The sequence below is a fragment of the Sebastes fasciatus genome, chromosome 15 (assembly GCF_043250625.1).
Source record: "Sebastes fasciatus isolate fSebFas1 chromosome 15, fSebFas1.pri, whole genome shotgun sequence".
Taxonomy (NCBI): domain Eukaryota; kingdom Metazoa; phylum Chordata; class Actinopteri; order Perciformes; family Sebastidae; genus Sebastes; species Sebastes fasciatus.
Window position 1 is genome coordinate 2224968 of NC_133809.1, and position 22562 is coordinate 2247529.

Below are 22562 nucleotides of genomic sequence, written 5' to 3' on the forward strand. Positions count from 1 at the left end.
TCCTGATATTTTATACATCCGCCGTTGTTTTCATATCTCTCACCGAGAGCTATCTAGAAAACTAATGGCGGAGTGAAGGAGGCGGCGGCGAGAAGGTAAATCTGATGGAAATGACTTGCCACATGTGTGCATCCATCCTTTCACCTCGCCTACAAATCGCTGTATCGAATCTGTACGTGTGTGTGAGCGTCTTCATATGGGGAGAGGTGTGTCTGCTCGCCTGTAATGATAAAACCCGTGTGTGTGCATCCTATGTGTGTTTGTGTACGTCTATAAAGCGTGTGTGAGACTGAAACCTTGACCGATTGAGCGGCGGTATGTTAATTACAACCGTGACCCTTAAAAAAATGAGAGAAAAAACATCAATATGACTCCGTCCATCTCTCAGCCGCTCGTTATGGAGGAGAGATGGAAATCAAAAAGTATCGATGAGACGAGAGGAGGAGAGGAAGAGAGGAGGAGATTAAAGAAGGGAAAGGAAAGAAGAGAGGAGATGGAAGGAAAGGAAAGACAACTAGAGAAAGGAAAGAAGGAAACAAAAGGAATGGAAAGCAAGGAGGTGAGGAAGGGAAGGAAAGGAAAGAAGAAAAGGAAAGGCAAATTCTGAATAAATTAAAGGAGAAAGAAATGCAGGGATGAAAAGCAGATTAAAGGAGAGGAGGAAGGGAGGAAAGGCAAGGAAAGGAGATTAAAGGAGGGGAAGGACAGAGGAGAGGAGATGGGACCAGAGGAAAGGAAAGGAAAGATTAGATGAGAGAAGAGGGAAGTAAAGGAAAGGAGACTAGAGGAAAGGAAACAAAAGAAAAAAGATGAAAAGATGAAAACGCAAAAATAAAGAAGAGAAGGAAGGAAAGGAAAGGAAAGGAGATTCAAGGAAGGGAAGGAAGGAAGACGTGTAAAAGAATGGAAAGGAAAACAAAGGAAAGGAAATGACACAAAAAGCAAAGAGGTGAGGAAGGGAAGGGAAGAAGAAAAGGAAAGGGAAGATTAGAAGAAATTAAACAAGTAAGAAAGGAAAGGATGACAAGCAGATTAAAGAAGAGGAGGAAGGGAGGAAAGGAAAGGAGATTCATGGAAGGGAAGGGAAGAAGAGAGGAGATGGGACCAGAGGAAAGGAAAGGAAAGGCAAGACAAGGAAAGGAAAGATTAGAAGAGGGAATATAGGAAGAAGTAAATGAAACAAGTTAAGGAAAGAAGATTGGAGAAAAGGAAGAAGCAAGGATGAAAAGTAGATTAAAGGAGCGAAGGAAGGGAAGGAGGAAAGGAAAATTTAAGGAAAAGAAATTAAAAGAGAGAGAGGAAGAAAAAAGAGAAATGGAAAGGGAAGGTTAGAGGAAAGGAAAGGAAAGGAAAGGAAAGATGAGAGCATGAAGGATGAAGGAGTGAAGCTGAAGAGATTGAGAGCAAATGAGAGGAACGATGAAGAGTGTGAGAACATGAGAACATCAGAAGAGAGGTTAAACACGAGAAGAGGAGAGAGAAAGAGGAGGATAGAGAGGAGGAAGAGGAGGATGTAGGCGTGAACAGCGGCGTTGTGTTGGTTCGGATATCGACCAGCATGCACTGGGCTGCTTACGGACGCTTTGATGTCTCTAAACCAGTGCGTCTCCGGAGGGGCCGAACGGCCTGCTGGGAGCCGAGACGCCTGATCCCATCCTCTGATATGCGCTTCATCTCTTCCTCCCGTGGTTCGGCTCTTCACCGCCGGATCATTACCGTTCAGCTGACGGCGCTTTCTGAAGGACGACGCTGATCGCTTCGGACTCAAACTCCCGACAGACCGCGTTCGGCTTCGATGATTAATACGTCTCGGCCGAGAGGTCGACAAACACAATGAGAGGAGAGAACGGCAGGAAGCAGCGGTGGTGATCGCTCATCGTTTTATCATCTGAGGAAATACTGCAGCTCAATGCACCGATCGTTTATGTTACACGTTCACATGAAATACTATCATTTAGTTACTTACAAAAAGTAACTAAATACATTTACTCAAGTACTCTGTGAGGTACTTTCTACTACAGCTATCTGATAACTGAAGTTACTTTGCAGATTCAGATTATTAATACCAAGTGATGATATATTAATATAGTTAAAGTACCAGCAGTAATTACAATGAGCTCCACATTACCAGCTAAAGGGATGAAAACATTAATGCATCAATAATTATAATCCAATCATATCGTGGTGTTGATAGGATCGATGAGACGAGAGGAGGAGAAGAGGAGAAGGAAGAGGAGGAAGAGGAGAGGAGAGGAGATTAAAGGAGGGGAAGGAAAGACAACTAGCGGAAAGGAAAGAGGAGAGGAGAGGAATTAGAGAAACAAAAGAATGGAAGGGAAAGGAAAGGAAAGGAGAGGAAAGGAAAGGAAAGGAAAGGAAAGGAAAGGAAAGGAAAGGAAAGGTAAGGAAAGGAAAGTTAAGGAAAGGAAAGGAAAGGAAAGGAAAGGAATGACACAGAAAGGAAAGGAGCGGAAAGGAAAGGAATGAAAAGGAAAGGAAAGGAGAGGAAAGGAGAGGAAAGGAAAGGAAAACAAAGGAAAGGAAAGGTAAGGAAAGGAAAGGAATGAAAAGGAAAGGAAAGGAAAGGAAAGGAAAGGAAAACAAAGGGAAGGAGAGGAAAGGAAAGTTAAGGAAAGAGGCAGTTAATCTACCCAGCAGGATATGAAGTAATTAAAATGAGCTCCATGTTAAAGTGATGAAAACATTAATGCATCAATAATTATAATCCAATCATATAATATAATATATAGTATATTATTCAGTATAATGAGAGCATTTGCTTTTGGTACTTTAAGTACATTTTAGGGCTGTAGAATAGTTAATCGCAATTGATTAATCAAAGTAATTAATTATTTTTTTATCTGTTCAAAATGTACCTTAAAGGGAGATTTGTGAAGTATTTAATATTCTTATCAACATGGGAACGGACACATATGTTCCTATATGCAGCTTTTTCCTAAGGATGACGTATCCTTCTGACATTGTGCTGCTCTTATTTTCTTTTTAAGCCGGTTTGTTGTCATTTATTTGTGCTGATGATACTAAAAACATCGATCTATGAGATCCCAACTTGGTTGACCACTAAGAGTCTAAGACAAGTCAAATATGTCTGCTGTCCAATTCATACATATGACATGACAAAGACCCTGTTATCACGCTTGAGGCTCACAGAATCTGTTGGTTTTGATGGGACAGCTTTTGGATGATTGAGGCGGCTGGTGAAGGTAAAGACCAGAACCAACATTTTAATATGATGAAGAGTTCCACTAACTTTTTCTGGAGGATTGAGGCGAGACAGCTAATATCCACATCATGCAGGCAGGCAGCTGAAGTTATTGGTTTAACTACGTGAAGGTTTCACACCAAACCAAAGAACTCCAGGGGAAGAAAGTTTGATTAGAAATTCATTAAAATTATTTTTAATAGAAAACATGGAACCTGATTTTTGTGTGAAATGTGGACGAACACATTTATATTTCCATTTCCTTTTTATTCCTGGTTTTTATTTAATTAATTTCTTGAACTTGCTTCTGATGAAAATCCGTAGTAGGAAGGAAGGAAGGAAGGAAGAAAGAAGAGAGTGATAAAAAGATGAGAGATGGAGGGAAAGAAAAAGAGAGAGAGAGAGAGAGACAAGGCCGCCCGTCACACCTGACTGCGTCCCTGAGATCGTCCCTGGGAGACCCCTCCACCACCAGCTGTCTGTTGCCGTGGGGAAAGAGTCGTCTCCAAAGCTCCCACTATGTTTAACATATTCATATGTGCATCATATACACACAAACCACACTGACCTGTCTTCTCTCTTCACTGTTTACTCGCTGCATCTCGTCACTGTAACAGACTTGCATTGAAAAAGTCTCTATTTTAACAACTTATTTAATCAGTGTCTTCTTCTTTTAGCAGCGAACCGTTTTTTTTATGTTTAGCTTCAAGTCAAATATAGACCCGCAGCTGACATCATCGTGACAAGTGAAAATATGGACACCACTTTATCTTACAGGGCTCAACGATGAGGATCGCCTGGGGCAAGTAAAACTAGTAAATCTATTAAACTCAAATAGTTTTTTCCAGAGCTGATGATGGTAGTAGCTAAGGAGTGAGTCATCTCGCTTCCTTCTCATCTCTATTGAGAGTTGCACAGAGTGCATTACCGATCGGGGACTCGCGAGAAAACGGCGGCGGGTAAAGACAAACAGTGTGTTCCAATTCGCGTACTTCTGTTACTTACACTTACTATTTTTAGTGCATAAGTGCGTTCACACTGGGAAGTACGGCAAAATGCAGTGCACTCAAAGTACCCGGATGTTGGACTCAAAACAGTCAAATCGTTGAGTGTAGAACGTTGGATACTTTTCACACTCAATTGTCGCCGTGTTGGCTACGTAGCGGAAGGGGCGGGACAACGACCACTATTCAAACGCGTGAAAAAGGCGGCAGATGAGGCAGGAGCTTTTGCGGTGCTGAACAACGTATCTTATAGATGTCTACGGGCTACGTAGATAACAGAATAAAGCAATACGTAAACATACCGCTGCATTTTCAGCCAACAGGAGGACACATCGTAGACGTAGGCGACGACGTTGGAAACGTAATTTCCACTTTGCTTTCATTTCCTGTGTATTCTTGATCAACAAAGCAGGCAGATGTTTTGGCGAGTAGTGGACGGGTAAAACCTGAAGGAGGCAACAGGACACAAAGGATGCCATCTGCCGTAAAACACCGAAGAAGAAGACGATATTTTGGCGGGTAGCGAGGAGTTTAGTTGGGTTGTGTTAGAGGATGTGGGCAAAACTATGCATTAATTTACTTAAGTAATGATCTTTATCTGCCTTCTAAAACCCCTGAGACATGTTGAAATCTGTGTTTTATAGAAGCATTGCTCAAGTTTTTTCAATTTCTATCAGCTTTTAGTAGTATCATCGTGAATCAGGCTGTTCTCATACACCGTTCGTAGCTATACCTACGAAAATGAACCGACTGTAATTAGTATATATCCCACAAAATCAATTTGTATGTTATCCACGTAATTGTGAACTAGGAAGTATAAAGAGTGAGAAATGCCGCGTAGAGAGGAGGATGGGTGGGTCAACAAATACCTACATGTCACCCAGGAGATCGCTGTTCATGTCCCGTCTGAAACCAGAAGTCAACATTGATTTATTTGTCACTTAACTTCCGTATTTAACGCCATTTCTGAAGTTATTTGAACCCAAACCACCATCTTTTCACCATCTAAACTCAGAGTTTTGGACGCAGCTGTCTGCAAACAAACGTACTTTCTGCATCTCAACTTGCTTTCCCTCGTCCTTAACCTGTTTATCTATAGAAACACAGAAGAAGAGAATAACACCCTCCTCCTCCTCCTCCTTCGTCTCTCTCTTATTTTCCTATCCTCTCTGCTGTCGGTGGGCGTCCCTGCCCCCCCGCCGGGCCAATCAGACGAGTGTTGATCCGAGTCTGTTGTCTGTCTGTCTCCCACTGCTCGCAGATAGGCCGGCGTGCCGCAGAGCCGCCAAACACACAGACACCTCACACTGAGGACGCCGACGCCGGCCCAGACAGCACATATACAATGTGATCACATGACGTGTAGGGACACTTATCTAACCGACGGACTCTTTCTCCGTCTGCTGCTTCTTTTCTTCTTCAGTTTTGTTTTCAGGATGCACTTCAGGAGCCACATCCCACACAGCTCAATTAGGAACTTTTGAGTTCTGAGTATGTATATTTCCTGCGTCGGTCTCATAAAATTTCATGAAACAAGCTGTGGACTTTACGTGATGTGGACACAGATTATGCGAAGGGGATGATGAGGAGGTCAAGGTCAAAAGAGGGAGAGGAAAAGTCTTGGATAAAATATTCATGTCCAACAGCAAAGGCAGCGTGAAGAACTAAGAAACAGACAGGAAAGGTAACAAAACACAAGAAATACTGACTACTGAATAGATGTTGATGATTATGTTTTACAAAGTTATTTAGCTCTAACCAATCAGCTGCGTCCTGTGTGCTGTCAAGGTCGTGTTAGGTCCACAGAATAGTTGTGGAAGCAGTTACAAGAAAAAGTTTGTTTTGGTTTGATGTTTTTCATGTTGATCAAAGAAATATATCTATTTAAAGGAATACTTCACCCCCGAACGGCCATTTGTATATTAATGATTCACCCCGTGTTACCTTGAATTCTTGAAGAAAACTTTTTCTCGCGTGCCTCGACGGAGAACGGAGAATCAAAAAACAGAAAAAAGTCTTGATGAATTGAAATCCAGATAATCTAGACTAGAGGAAATGGTGCTATGACGCAATTGCTTCACAAAAGTAGCGCGAAGATTAAATGTTAAATGTAGCTACATACTTTTTAGACATTATACCTAGCCCTCACAAAAACAAACTAAAACTAAATATTAGGGCTGTCAAAGTTAACGTGATTAAAACACGTTAACGCAAATTCTTTTTAACGGCACTAATTCCTTTAACGCATTAACACAATCAATATGACGGAGTTTGTGGCGGGCTCAGTTTTAAAGCTACAAGATACTGGTATCATATGAAACTATAAAACCTGATGAATCCATCGGTACCAACCATGTCATACTAGCTTGTCAGGAAGGAGGTTAAATAACGCTCCAAACTTACACGAACATGAACATGAACCTGGACGTCTGCACCTCTCCTGATTTATTCTACTGACAGTAAACGTAACAGAATTCCTCTCCCGTAAAGTTCAGATATGAGATTCTTCTCCTCTATAATCAAATCCACTCGACTCCGACAACAAACACGAGCGAGTCCTTCTCCCCCCCTCGAGGAGACGACACTTCCTGGACAGATTTGATTCATTTCTGCTCCAGCAGTGATCTTTCCAGCGCCTCTCTCCTCCCCTGGACGGATCGCTCTGTTTTATTCTACTCTGCTGTATTCAGTGGAGACTCTCTGAATGTCATCCTCCACACTGAGACTCTTCTTCTCCTCTCTTCACTTCCTCAATTAGGCAGCTCATCCATCGCCATGATTACATGCTGCTAATTAAGCAGCTAATCAGCTAATTACCCAGGAGCAGAGAGGAGCGACGAGTGTGTGTGTGTGTGTGTGTGTGTGGTTAACACGAGGTGTCATGTGTGAGCCAGCAGAGCATCATTCATGCTCGTTTTATGCGTTTTGTTTCATATTTTAGGAGGTTTTTTTTGGTCTGTGTGTTTTTCTGTAATCCTTTGGGAATAAATATTTAACAACCGAGCAATTAAAGAGTGTTGTCAGCTGAGACGCTCCGTATCTGAAACCTGCATCCGTTTATATATCAACTCCAGACTCAATACTTTCCATGTTGGCATTGTACCGGAGTTCACACGAGCACAGAGCTGAAACACAGTGCCAGAGGGGCTCTGAATGATTCAGGGGAAGCTGCACAGGGCCCTGAACGTGCCGCGGATTATAGATACTTATTGTGTCTGAGGCGTTCGGGGCACGCCACGAGGGCGAGTGCAACATTTCTACCAGCATCCGACTAATCAGAGACGCTGCTTTTACAGCTTGTAGTCGGTACCCAGAGCTGGTTCTGCAGCTGGCGACGCCTCACGCTGCCAGACGAGGAAAAGACTAGTGACTATAAATTACTGCTATCTTATTGTGATGTATTATGATCACTTTATGTCGCAGGTGACATGGATGAAACAATGCAAATGCATGTCTTGTACATGTGCAGAATTTACAATATTTAAAAATAATAAAAAGAAAGTGAGAAAATGTGAGTGAGTGTTTCATCTCTATAGCTTTAAATTAATAATAATAATCAGTAATAAGAAGGTGTAAGCAGGTATAAACCCAGAGAATGAATATGTCTCACATTGATTTTATATTTGGGATGAAAACAGCAGTAAGATAAAAGGTTTGGATGCAAATAATTCACAGCTAAATGTCACTTCCAACACTTTTATAATGTTCTTTAAATTAGAGTTTTAAAGATCATAATATCATCTACAATATTCATTTTTAATTCGTTAACTTATCATTAGAAACAACACTTTATTTATACTTCTAGTAGAGATCCGAAAAATCCCAAAAGACGCAAAATATGTTGTATAAAATCATTTCTACGTAAAGGAATTCATACCTTTTGGTTTCCTTGTGTAAGTCGGTATCATCGAGACGGAATAAGGTGCTTTGATATTTTAATAAATAATGGATTCATCTCAGTTCGCTCCATTACGTTCATACATCAGGACACCTCAAAACGTTTTATCTCTTACTTATTGGAAAGGTGGAGCCGTAAAAAAAATCTGGGGTGGGAAAATATCCCAAATCTGATATTTATGATATAAACAGTCGACTTCCGTTTGTCAACCTCAAAAAGGTTCAACATATTTCCTCAATATGAAAGGACAGAGAGAGAGAGAGATGGAGAGAGAGAGAGAGAGAGCGGGCAGGGGACAGCTTTGACATTTCATCAGTCAAATCATCATTAATTATGAATATTAATGTGGCCGATCTGATTTTAATTGAGAATATGCAGGACGCGGTTCGATGAGGGGGATCAAACTGACGACCTTCCGGGTCACTGGTCCCCAGTTCCAAGGACGTCCCCCCTCACAGATCCACAGATTGATCGTGGCGTGTCCTCGCCGTCCTCACTGATAATCTTATTACAGCGCTGTGATTCTGTCGCTGGGCTCGTGACCCGGCTAACGCCAGATAAGACAGATACGCTGAACTTCATTGATCCCCGAGGGGGAAACCGGGATGTTACAGTGGCAAAGTAAAATGTTGCCGGGGGAGTAAAGAATATTCTGAATGAGAATATTACGGCAGTAAAAGGAGAGAGAGAGTGAAATAAACCTGAATAAAATAAAACAATAAAAAAAATTAGAGGAGGCGGCGGAGCTTCTTTATAGCGCTAATTAAACGAGCAGCCACGAGGAGAACGAATCCCCAGAGCTATTGACATTTCGCCATATTCAATATGACAGATATGACTGATTAGTTCACCGGGCAGCCTCATCAATAATCCGCCTGCCAATCAAACGTGACCTTTAGAAGGGAGGTGATGAATTAACGGGGCCACGGGACGATCCGATACCAGCCCTCCAATCCATCAAGGCGGCTGCAGTGAAGGGAGAGAAGCGCCCGGTGTGTTGTGGCGATTCTGGTTTCGACTCGTCGTCCTCTGTCAGAATCAAAGTGCACGGATCTGTCTCGTGGTTCTGCTGCAGAAACATGCTAAAGCAGCTTAAACAGGTGTTTAGTTATGGAAGTTTCACCTTCTGACGGCCGTGTTGGAGGTCCAGTGCTCTCAGGTGGACGAACCAGAAGAGGTTGAGGTGGCAGGATGGGCGTACGACCGCTGCCAGCATCCTGGTTCCTACCATATACTCTATATAAGAAATGGTTGTTGTCACCGTGACGTCACCCATTGGTTTGTGGACTACGGTGTTGAAGCCTCGAGTGACATAAGGGGGTGGAGCTAAGTACAACCGAACGCTGAATAAGACATTTTTAGGCGACCATAATGTTATAATTAACTTTTATGACACACTGTGAAAGGGTTAATGTTTGAAAACGAAAACCTGAACAACTACCAGACCGGACAACGCCGTGGTAGCGACCTGTCAATGACAAGGTAGCCCCGACCTAAAGACTTGAAACTAGCGATTGAGACCATAAACTCATGTTTACAATGTTTACTGAGGTAATAAATCAATCAGACTTCTATACAATCAGAGGAGCCGCCCCCTGCTGGCTGTTAGAGAGAATGCAGGTTTAAGACACTTCTGAGACCCGGAGGTTGCCGCCTGGTTCCTACCAACGGTCAACATCGGTTTCTTTTGACCTTGACAGCGAATGTTCCCTAAATTTAAATAAATATTTTTCCAAACAACATCATTTGTCATGTAGTTTGGAGGGCTTGTTGTTTGCAGTAGAGAAAGGGTTCCTCACTTGAAATAAAGACCACTAGTGTCAGAAGGGAAAACAAGTTTCTTCGGGAGAGAAAAACACCAAAACCACCGGCAGACATATAAAAGCGAGGACACAGACAGAGAGACAGGACTGCCGTCCATACCTCGATCTTCTTCCAGATGGCGGGGTCGTTGTCCTGACTCTGAATGTCCTCCAGCAGCTGGTGCACCAGGGACGCACCTCCACGCATGTCCACCGGGGGCGCCATCAGTTGCAGGCGACGGTCCGCAGACCTCCGTCCCTCGTCCTCTTCAGACTGCAGGTCACTCAGTGGACCGGACTCGATGCTTTCGTCCAATGAGTGAGCGATATCGCTGGAGGAGGTGGAGCTAAAGCGGCTGACCAGGTTTCGTCTGTAAGGAAGCTGAAGGGGGACGAGAGAACGCCATGAGAATATATTCAGTATTTATGGAGTCAAAAGCGTTAAATGAGAAATGCTGTGATATACCAGCGGCGGCAGAACAGAAGGCATGTCGTCCCCGCTCTCCCCTACGCTGCTCATGTTGTCCCCGCTCTCCCCTACGTCCCAGTCTTGGTTGAGCTCCGTCAATTCCCAGTCATCCACATCCTGCAGAGCCTCCTGGGTAGAGTCACAGCCACCGGACCTCTGCAGGACAACGTTAAAGAATCAACACAAACATCAGAGGTCGTGTTCTTGTTTCTTTATCATTATATTCATGTGCAAAAAGGATGCATTTATGTGCATTAACTCAGGTTAAGATTACACACATGATTATCTTTTTATATGTTTATGATCAGATGCAGACATAAGAAAGTTAATCTAAACTGTGGACGAACCAGCGGGATGGACTGAGTCAGACTTTCCAGCTTCATAGCGAGCATCTCCGTCTTCCGGAGCTGAGCGGGGAGAGCCAGGAACTCCTCTGACCCGTACCAGTGCTCCCTGTCTGGGCTGGCTCGGGATGAAACCTGAGGGGAGGAAACAAACATTTCATATTTCATCTGATTCAAACAGAATTGTAGGCAGAACATTAAGTGCACATTTCCAGGTTGATTGTGATTTATAAGACTGTGCACACAGTTTTATAAATCGTCATTTTGTCTTCTGTGTGCACGGATATGATTGTGATGGATCCTACGGTTTATAAATGAGGCCCCTGACGTGGTCACTTGTAAATTATAATGCAGACGAAGTTTGTAAAATGTTTCTACTGTCTGAATTCTGAATGAGTTTCTGTATCTGTCTCACATTAATTCACACAAAAACACACTTCGAACAAAACCTCAACTCTCCAAACTTCCCTCCTCGATGAATCGTATAAACCCTCACCTTCTGGCCCTGGCGCTTCACGATCCAGACCGCCGTCTTGCCGTGACGCGGTCGGGGGTCGGACTCCTCTCCGGACGCCTCCTGGTCTGAGGAGAGGAACTGCTCCCTCATGGGGGAGGGCAACGAGGAGTCAGAGTCCCCCTCACTGTGTGCATGTGTCTCCCTCCGCGTCCTCTCCATTTGTTCTGCTATTTCATCCTGAGACGCCGGGTCTTGGAGAGGCAGGGGGGCGTCGGCGGTCGGTCTGGCCCCAGATGAGCTCTTCGGGTCGGTCAGCGGTCTCTGGACGCTCCCCTGAGAGCGTCTGGAGCTCACGTGGTTTCTCTGGAGGTTGCGCCCGTTCATGACCTGATAGTTGAAAATGGAATCAACAAAAGTTTGTGAATATATTTAACGTATATTTTATGTGAAACAAATAAAAGAGAAGTAGAGAAAACAAACCTGCAGACTCTCGTAGGACTGGGAAACATTTTCTGGATAAACCGAGTCCAGCTCCAACCAGAACTTGGAGCGGTCTGGAGGATCCATGAGAGAAGGGGTGCTCCGACTGAGCTCGGCCTGGAACTGGAGCCCAGAGAGCAGGCTGACCTTCCCCAGACCTCCCCTGGAGTCCTCCAGCCTGGTTCCTCCGTCTGAGAACAGAGCGGCTCTCTTGGGGAGTGACGGCTGCGTGGGCGACACTTCGGTGCTGTGGCTCACGCCCTGCAGAGGCCGCTTCGCACTTTCACTTTGGTTGGACATGCCACATTGCATTGTGGGTAACATTGACGGAGAATGGTTGTGGTTTGTTGAGTCGGCGAGCGTGGCGAGTTCAGGTAAACTGTTATGGAGTTGGTTGTTTGAGAGGCGGGATCCTTCGCTCTCTTCTGGCCCCGGTTCTGGATTTGGGTCTTGAGCTTGATCGAGCTCCTGGGAGGGGTCCTCGCCGTCTGGCTCAGATCCCCGGGTCTCGGGCTCGTCACCGGGGCTGTAGTCGCTCAACTCAAAGGCGGTGATGCCACAGTCCAGAGAGAAGTAGTCCTGGCTGCAGCGAATAGTCAGCTGACCGCAGTCGTCCACCTCCGTCAGAGCGTCCAGGCGAGTCTGGAGAACAATTCATCACGTTAATATCAAAGAAGTCTAAACTCCACCAGAGTGGACAGTAAACGATATAGAACTATTGCATTACCTGGTGCTGGTCCTGGCTGAAGGCCTGCAGGATGTCGGTCTGGCGGGTGTAGTTTCCGTTGGAGTCCTGTAAGCCCTGCAGCAGACGCTCCTTCAGGACCAGAACGGAGACTCGGAGCTGGTGCCACAGCAGCTGCACCGTCCTGAACCACACCAGACACAACAACACCAGCTTTACCAGACAGCTCGTCCACATTTAATATTAACAAATCAATTACATATCAAACCTGAGTGGGTGCAGTTTAATGGATCTCCTGTCTCACTCTTTATTTTATAATTTGTTGGTTTATGTATTCATTCCCCATTTCATAACTTATAAGTGAGTGCACTTATTAAAAATGTTATTAGTATGCATTCACAGTCAGAGTTTTAATCTTCTTGGTGAGATAATCCTCTAAATGTACGGTGCATGACTTGTAGACTGTAATAGACTTGTGATTTTTTTTACGGTGCCTTTATGGTCAGTTTTATTTTGTTTGGGATTTTTTCTGTTTATTTATTTATTTTTACATTTTTATTTTACATTTAAAATGTTCTATATATATATATATATATATATATATTTATTTATTCATCTATTTATTTATTTATTATTTTTATTTTTACATTTTAATTTATGTATACTTTTGTTTTTATTTAAAAAATAATTAAATAAATATATTTGTATATTTATCTATTTTTATATGTATTTATTTTATTTTATTTATTTATTTATCCATCCATCTGTAGATAAATATACAAATATATTTATTTAATTATGTTTTAAATAAAAACAAAGTATACATAAATTAAAATGTAAAACTAAAATAAATAAAATAAATAAAATTAATAAAATAAATAAAATAAAATATGTATTTATTTTATTTATTTATTTATTTATTGTTTTCTTTTTTCTGGTGTGGGTGGGGGGTTGTCATGCTTAAGATCCCTTAGTGTTGTGTACCTTTCAGCAATTGATTGTGGTGCTCTCTTTGCATTGCACACACATCAATAATGTATTAAACCAAAAACCAAAATAGAGAAGTGAAGGAGATTCATTGATCCACATTAGACTAATAAACAGAAACAAGAAACCCTGACCGTTGTGTTGTGAGGACTCACCTGATGTCAACGATGATGTTGACGGAGTAGGACAGCAGTTTCAGGGAGAACTCGGTCTCCAACAGAGCATGAATCTGCTCCACATGGTCCGAGATGTCCTCACAGACGTCCTAAAGTCACACAAACAGACACAGAAAAAAAGATTAGCAAAATGACAGAATGAAGACTTAATAAGTAATCAAGCACACACATATAGAAGCCCACCTGATCCCAGTCACAGCAGAGCGTATAACACTTTAAGTCTATGAGAACAAAAACATCCTCCGAGTGCGACAGCAGGAAAAGCAGAAGTGACAACGTCACGTCTCCAGTTTTAAACGTGAGTCAGTTTCATGAGGGATCAGTTCCAGATTTAGGAGTAAAAACATGGAGAACATATTGTGTGTGTCAGTCAGGGACACTGTCAACACCGTCTCATAACACTTATTACTGACCTGAACTAAATTAAGATGATTAAAACCACAAAGACAGACAGACAGACGGACGGACGGACTCCAGCTGGAAATAACTGAGCAAAAATATCAGAGATGCCACAAGTTCTACCTTTATGTTCAGTTGTTGCTGGCACTGTCACAAAGATCATAGTTGAGGGTGAACTGCACTGCATGATATCGAGAGAGCCTTTTTTTGTAGTTTTTTGTGCATGTAAAAGGTCTGCAAAGTTACAAAACCCTTCCTCTCCCCCTCAGAAACACGGCGCCTGAAACGCCTTTATTGAAGTCCCGCCTTTTCTTCCGTAACATGGTGATGTCACCACGGCTAGTTTGGCACACCCTCAAACAAAGCTAGTTAGAGCCGAGCTGGAGCAGAGTCCAAAGAGTTTGGTTGGATTGGAGGAGGGTCAGGAGGTCAAACAGCGTTTCAGCGTTTCCGAAGGAGGGTGAAAAGAGGCGCTGCAGCACAGCCCGAATGAGAAAAGGAAAGCACTTTTTGCACGTAAACATGTTGTAGTAGAAACCCAAAATACAGTAGAAGTTAGAAACTTGTTTTGGTGCATGCAAACAAAAAGGGACAAAAAAAGCTACTTAACATAACGCCGACATTAAAAAGTCAACAGAACAACATAAAGAGTTGAGGGAGCAGAGCCAGCTAGAATAAAGTGAAGCTTGTTTGCTTTTATATGAATGGAAAATGGGATTAAACTGGAGCCTTACTGGTGTTAAATATGTTACTGCTCACTGCTAAATGAAAGGAACTAATCCGGACTAAAATTAGACGACCTTTGAAAGAGCAGGTGACCTGGCGTCGAACCCGGCGGCAGATACTTTACATCCCGCCTCCGGCCCGCTGAGTCACCGCGCTGCTCCATGGTGACCTGCCCCGGACAACACAACACCTCCCTCCAGGATTAAAAACGCCGCCCGGCATGTGAGAATGTAGGTCACAACCGCTGCCAGCTTGGCTCACGCTGGCTTGGCCAACAGTGTGACCTGCTGAGCACTGATCCAGAATACATTTGTCACTACTGTAAGTGGGGCTGGAACATGCGGAACATGCTGCCTGCATGTAGTCCGGGTAGGCAGATACATGATCAGATACACAGATCGCTGTGGAGCATTTCATTACACCTGTATGAGCGCAGTGCTCAGTATACAGGTGTCGGAGGGAACGTGGCCGAGTGTCGGCCGTGTTCTGGCTTATCAGGAGTTTGGGGGTGCAGACTCAGGCTATGTCAGCAGCACACGGACCAGCTTACATAACTCATCACAAGTCTGGCATCAGTCTAAAAACCAGGCGTGCTGTAATGAGGAAGCTGTTTGGCTACCTGTGTAGGTCCACCAACGACTGCTGAGCAAAGCTGGGCGGACATCTGGCACCCTGCTAGCCAACTAACTCTACGGCCCATGTCCACTGAAGAGCTTTTTTCCACTTGTTAACACCAGGCACTCCACTGGAAACGCTCAGCTGGGTTTGAGAGCACTTTGGTTGCGTTTGGTTGCTATGATACAGAATATCCGCAGAAGTAAACATGGTGAGAGGGAGAGAGGACGGACCTGCCGATCTATGTGGGTTCATGAGATTTTGTGGACCAGCCCTCCAATCCATCAAGACGGCTGCAGTGAAGGGAGAGAAGCACTCGGTGTTGTTGCGATTTCGTTTTGACTTGTCGTCCTTTGTTGTACAGTCGTATGATTCAAATTCAGATCAACTTTATTATCCTACATGGGGGAATTCATTTGGTCCAGTGCTCCAGATATGAGGACAACATGTCCTCAGTAAAAACAATAAAAACAGTAGAATAACATACATAATAAGACCACAATCTACTCATAATAAAACTGTTTTTGTGGTAGGATATTTGTGCCGCCCCTCCTCCAATGTGAATAAAACGGCTGGGTAAAAGTGACCAAAACGAGCACAGCCTTTCACCCAAAGTTCAACATTTTTCAAACTCTCACTGACCAGAAAAAAACACAAAAACGTGCAGCAGTCAGTGCAGAAAAGACGCTCAGCGCATCGTCACGCTGCTGCCGTTTTTACCACGAAAAATATGCATGTATTTGCAACATCTCTGGTTCAAGTCGAGGACCTTTGTCGCATGACATAACATCTCTCTCATTTCCTGTCACGTCATTATTTTATTTAATAAAGGCAAAAAGAACCCAAAAGATGCTCCACTAATCAATACGTTTATATTAAAATGGATCAAATGACTCTCTTATGTGTCGATCGTGGGTCATTCCTGTTATGCATCATGTCACCATGATTTACTAATTTTCTTTAAAATGTGTGAAATATTTATAACATTAATTTCTTTAATTGAAGCCAATAGGAGTTAAAAGAGCACATTTTAAAACCAATAAAACAAATAGGGATATGATCAGGTGAGCAAAAACAAGAAGACAGGCAGCGTTGGCTTGATTTTGAATCTCATGTTCCAAAGCTAAACCAAACCTTAGAGCGTTCCCCGGACAGGCACGGTTCTCATTGGTGGATGTGGTGACCATGTTTCTGTACTGGTGCCGCTGCGTCCCTGAAGACTTTATTGAGAGTTCATCACATCGTCCTCAATTAGGATATCTGGAGTAAAGTGTGTGTTTCATGCAACGCTTTCATCTCACGACCGAAAAACCCACCGCCTCATCAGAAACGCCCCGCCGGGAGATCAAGAACGGCCTCCAGAGGCCGGGGAGGAGTTCACAGTTAACACACACACACACACACGCACAGAGATAACCTGTAATTAACTGACACACAAACTGTACACACACACATACACACAAAGCTTAAGTAATATTAAACATACACATATATAACACACTAAATGAGCTCATAGTTAACACACACACACGCAGCGTTTCGTCATCAAAGCGCCGTCATGTCGCTCTAAAACAGTGGTGAAAATGTCACCGTGTCTTTCAGAGGCTTCAATAATTCACAAACAGCTTTAATATGCTAATACACACACACACACGCGCACACACACACACACACACACACACACACACACACACACACACAGAGAGCGCTCAACAGAGGGCCCATCTGATTGAATTAACACCAAGTCTGTCGTTTCCATCTGAAGTCATTTGTTAGAAGATCTTCAGTCCGGTCAGACTGCTGGGAGCTAATGAGACCCCGCTGTGTGTGTGTGTGTGTGTGTGTGTGTGTGTGTGTGTGTGTGTGTGTGTGTGTGTGTGTGTGTGTGTGTGTGTGTGTGTGTGTGTGTGTGTGTGTGTGTGTGTGTGTGTGTGTGCGTGTGTGTGTGTGTGTGTGTGACTATATGTGTGTAGCAGCAGTGTACATATTTTCCTGAAGGACGTTTTCTGTCCCGTTGACCTGATTTTGCAGTACATACATTGTTGGTTCTTTATCATCTTTCAGAGATGTTGTCAAAGCGAATTAGCCAAAAACAGTCACTTTTGGTTATTTTATCTATAAATGATTGAACAAGTAAACTTAATACAACAACAATATCAATGTAAATACATAAATTTAAATATAGAGTGATAGAAGAAACAGCAGAAGGGGAGTTTTGTGTTTAAAACATGAGTCTCCAGATGGACAGATGTTGCAGGAGGGGTTTGAGATGTCATGTTAACATTAAACTGCCATTCTTAACAAAGGTTTTAGGAAAAAATGTTTTTAATCAGTTAACTTCCTTTTTAAATGACAATAGTATTTAATTTTTTTTGCATCATATTTGTTTTACTGTATCTGCTTTTATTGTCTGATGTTCTGTTTTAGCAGTTACCATATCTTTTACTTTATTTATCTGATTTAATTATCTTGTGAAGCACTTTGTAACATCTGTTTTGAGAAGTGCTATATAAATAAATGTATTATTATTATTATTATTAGGAGTGTAAGAAAATATCAATAAACATCTGTATCGCCATATTATGTTTTGCGATCCTGTATTGATTCTCCAAAACGCTCTATCAATTTTTAATCAACCTCTGAAAAATCCGACAGCCCGCCGGCTGACCCGGACGCTTTTCTGTCCTTTCAGGTTGTGACATTTGTGAAAAATGCCTTGAATGATTGTCTAAAAAAAAGACCGAAACAACGACAGAAGAAAAGTCCGATACTGGTATCATATGAAAGTATAAAACCTTATGAATCCATCGGTACCAACCATGTCATACTAGCATGTAGTGAAGGAGGTTAAATAACGCTCCAAACTGTCAACTGTCATGTCCATTTTCAAAGGGGTCCCTTGACCTCTGACCTCCAGATCAGTGAATGTAAATGGGTTCTATGGGTACCCACGAGTCTCCCCTTTACAGACATGCCCACTTTATGATAATCACATGCAGTTTGGGGCAAAAAAACATGCAGTTTTTTGCATATTTCTGCATACTGGGGTCCCTAAACAATCTTGAATGACATAAATTGTGTATCACTGTAAAGCTGAGACTCTTGTGGATCCAATGAGTCCAACTGTATTCATGTGTGATGATGTTAGTCTCCATAGGAGCCATTTCACATTAGATTTTATACATATGGTGGTGTGTCTTTATGCTATGACAGTTTTCCTAAAATTAGATTTGAAAAAAATCTCTATATTGAATCATTTCCCCTGTATTGACAGATTCTTGCCCAGAAACATCAATACTTAGCATTATAATAATTTGTATCGGCCAATACAACAAATTCATTCAGTTAAACAAAATGTTAGCTTTTGCATAATGTGTAAAATGTCTAAATTGCGAAAATGACATCATGCACAAAAAGGTTCTATTCAGTCAAAAGTTCACATAGATGATAGCTGTGACATTAGCTTTACTTGAGTCATGACAGGTCTGTAAACTGTGTTGTGAATAGTGACACTAAATGTGCACCAAACTGACGTCAGGAGGCTGGATGGATCTGGTGATGAATCTAATGGTCACATGTACAAGAGGAACTTGTGTGTGTGTTTCTTGACGTGGTTTTGTCTCTTGTTACGAGAGGTGAAGCCACAAGATTCGTCTTTATTCCCTCTGTCCCTCCCTGCTGGTTGTTAGCTACTGTCAGCTAGCCAACTATCTGCACATATCAACTAAAGGTTGCAGACTTTTCTGCTCTATCGCTGCTGAAACTTGATTATTAAAGAGGACGTCCGTGCTCTGTTTGGTTGAAACATCTGGTGCTAACAGTTCACGGCTGAGTGGCATAACTTGAACTTTTTGAATATGCATATGACAGCCAAGCAGGTGGTTAATAAGGCGACACACAACAAAACTGATGTGACGGGTTCAACACACACATTTCACCACTCATAACGACAAAAACTGAGAACAGGATGAAAAAACTTGACATTTTCACTTTGAATTTGACGGACAGTTGATTAACTTCTATATAAACCCCAGAGTGTGTGTGTGTGTGTGTTCATTAACAAGAAACGCATACATTTCTCTATAACTCAATCTTTCAGGCTCACACACACATTTTCTGGCACCCCAGTCACGTAGATTTAAGACATGACCTGTCAATCACAGAGTCCATACATCCAGCAGGGTTTCTAATTGCCTAAAATCAATCTGAAGCAAGTCGACTCAGGCTTCAGCTCCAATCCCAGCTCACCCTCATCACCGCCGACATCAAGGGCTTCAGAGCGGCCGCGTTCAAACCGCCTGCGACAGCTCCGCCTCATCCGCGCCCATTCGATCTAATAACCTTCAACTCCTCCACCGCGGCCCATCAGCGCGGCGTGTTTTACCTTGGAGATCAAATACTCTGCGCTCCTTCTCCCCCTGGAGTATTCAAATTAAAGCGGCTTCAAAGACGACCGAGACCCGCTGCTGCGATACAAAGACTTGTTACAGTAATTTTTTCAAAGTGGTAGCTTCTGCTAAAGGACTCCGAGCTCGGCCTTTTCCTCGGAGGGGTTCGTTCACGACCGGCATGTTCTGGTGTCTCTGCTGCTGGACAGTTAAGGAACCTGAACTCTGTTGGGACCAAAGAGCAACTCACGCTGCGTCCACATATACAGAGAGTAGGTGGGCTTGATGTGGTAGTTGGTGTTACCGGTATTACATGGTGTTTGGGCACATTTCTTTCCCAACGCCCCCACCGTTGATTTGCTTTTTTGAATGAAATAAAACCCATTTACGACGACGGACGCTACAAATTGAAAGTGAAAGTGTCTGCTCCGTACAGCAGGAGTCAGATTTTACACACGGGACGAGAGAGAGAGTTGAAGACGATGACGGAGGATTTGATGTCAGAGCGAAAAGCAAAAGCACCTATTTGGCTATATTTCAGATTTAAAACCCAACGCTATCAGGGAACCATAACGTTAATGAGTATTTAGTCTGGTTTTCCAAATGAAAGGGTGAAAGAAGATATTTAATATTATGAGACTGGTTCAGATGCTGGTGAAACTGGAGGGAAACTATCAGGAAGTAGGAGCTGTAGTGTTCCTCCAGTCTCTTCTTCTTCTTTGGTTATTTACATGGCCATATACAAATCTCTTCCTCCTCTTCCATTTAAACTTGCATTAAAACTAAAACATACTTAGTTATCGTGCTGTTTTATGGTGGAAAACTGCACATTCACAGCGGTTCACGATCTATCAAATGCAACCGCACACAAAGAAATCCTCACAGATTTGAAGTACCGCTCCCTCAGCGAGCGTGAACATGGTGAAACTTACAGCATGTGCAACAAACTTTTATCTGCTTCTGAATGGAAAGCAAATCACGCCTAAACTTTCCTGTTGCTATTGGAGGTCAAAGAAGTAAAACACCGTCAAATGTTGTTTGTCACTTTTAAACAATTCTGATTTCTCTAATCTAATATTCAAAAACACTTTATTTTATAACAAACAAAGCAACTTTAACTCCTCTATGTGCTCCGTCCCGCCACAAACAGTTAAACTGCAGCCTTCTCATGTGGGTTTAACAGCAGGAAGCTTTCTGAAACTGAGATATATTTCTGTTTCAATTTCTAAAAAGTGATCACATGACATTTGAAACAAAGCTCACAGACCAAAGCTGCATTCAGACACTTAACAAACTTCATGCAGCAGCGTGATCAACCACCGTCGGTTTCTACTTTCTCTATCGAGGTGAGAGTCAACTTTTAAATTCTAAACAACCAACACGGAGCAGGTCAAAGGTGTTCTTACCTTTTCACACCGTTTCAGATCAATAATTCACAAATCTGAGTCCTTGAAGTTAAAATATGTTTTTTTCTCAAATGTGATAAAAAAACAAGTCATGAAGTTAAAGTTAGTCTGCAGCTGAAGCAGCGAGTGGTCCTTCTGTCCAAAGCTGCAAACACACACTGCTGCTCTCCATGTGGGAGGTGGTGACAGACTGACGCGCCAGCAGTGTGTGTGTGTTTGTGTGTGTGTGTGTGTTTGTGTGTGTCTGTGTGTGTGTGTGTGTGTGTGTGTGTGTGTGTGTGTGTGTGTGTGTGTGTGTGTGTGGTGACCTGCTTCTTGCGTGGGGGTGTTGGTGTTGGGGGGTGACAACAGTTGGGGAGGTTATTTTAGGACCAACCTCACCCCCCCCCCCTCAACATACACACACACACACACACACACACACACACACACACACACACACATACTGTAGCTGCAGATTCTCTGTGTCATTCTTAACACTTAAAAACACACAGACACACACACACACACACGCACACAATGTGCTACTGCCTCCTGGCCAGGTCATCATTGTAAATGAGAATTGGTTCTCAATTGATTTTACCTGGTTAAATAAAGGTCAAATAAAAAATAAAAAATAAAAGCACACACACACACACACACACACACACACACACTGTCATACTGTCCTTCTCATATTTTACACAGACAAGTAACATGTCTGAAAGCTGCATTCACATGGAATCAGGCAGACGGTAGACGGCAAACCGGATATGATGTTAGAGGAAGAGAGCAGGACGGTAGAATTAGGAGAGGCCGGCAGAGAATAACGGTAACGTAGACGGCACTGCTGTCCAAAATCAAAATATTTGAACGTTTTGCCGTCCTTACTTCCGTAGCTCCCTCATACCGGAGAAAGTTGTTTAAAAGTTTGCAAGAAAATATTAAGAGAAAGCTGCATGCATTACTAGAATAATTACATATAATAGTAGACACAAAATCATTTTATTTATTATTAGGGCTGTCAAAGTTAACGCCATAATAATGCATAAACGCAAATTTGTTTCCAAACACTTCCAACACAATAAGATGTCAGTGTATCTACTGCATCAGTGTGAATAACGTCAAATTATTGAATCATTTAAAGACGATAGAATTGTAAACACACATATTAGTTACTGTAAACTCCTGAGGAAGCTGTTAGGTATCACACATCTCCTGGATCTGCTCTCACCAAAACAACAAACAACATCCTTCCACACAGACAAACACACTTTCTCTCTGTCACACACACACACACACACACACACACACAATCTTCGTCTGCAATGCAACAGCTGCTAATTGTGACAGTTGTGAGGAGGGGTGGGGGGGGGGGGGGGGGGACAGAGAGAGAGAGAGAGAGACAGAGAGAGAGAGAGAGAGAGAGAGAGAGACGAGAGAGAGAGAGAGAGAGAGAGAGAGAGACAGAGAGAGACAGACAGAGAGAGAGAGAAGAGAGAGAGAGACAGAGAGAGAGAGAGA

At 42.8% G+C, this 22562-nt stretch overlaps 1 protein-coding gene across 2 annotated transcripts in view; it reads right to left on the reverse strand.

Moving 5' to 3' along the window:
- Positions 1-22562, reverse strand: part of akap6 (A kinase (PRKA) anchor protein 6) — a 420277-nt gene that overhangs the window by 358098 nt on the left and 39617 nt on the right. For both annotated transcript variants that reach the window (XR_012597348.1, XM_074661221.1), the window contains exons 4-10: positions 13505-13614; positions 12405-12546; positions 11678-12319; positions 11237-11584; positions 10744-10875; positions 10394-10552; positions 10049-10309 (exon numbers count right to left, since the gene is read on the reverse strand). Coding sequence is in view for 1 of the 2 variants with exons in the window: in XM_074661221.1 (XP_074517322.1) it covers positions 10049-10309; positions 10394-10552; positions 10744-10875; positions 11237-11584; positions 11678-12319; positions 12405-12546; positions 13505-13614 (1794 nt within the window). In the remaining variant the exon portion in view is untranslated. The remainder of the gene's footprint in view (positions 1-10048; positions 10310-10393; positions 10553-10743; positions 10876-11236; positions 11585-11677; positions 12320-12404; positions 12547-13504; positions 13615-22562) is intronic.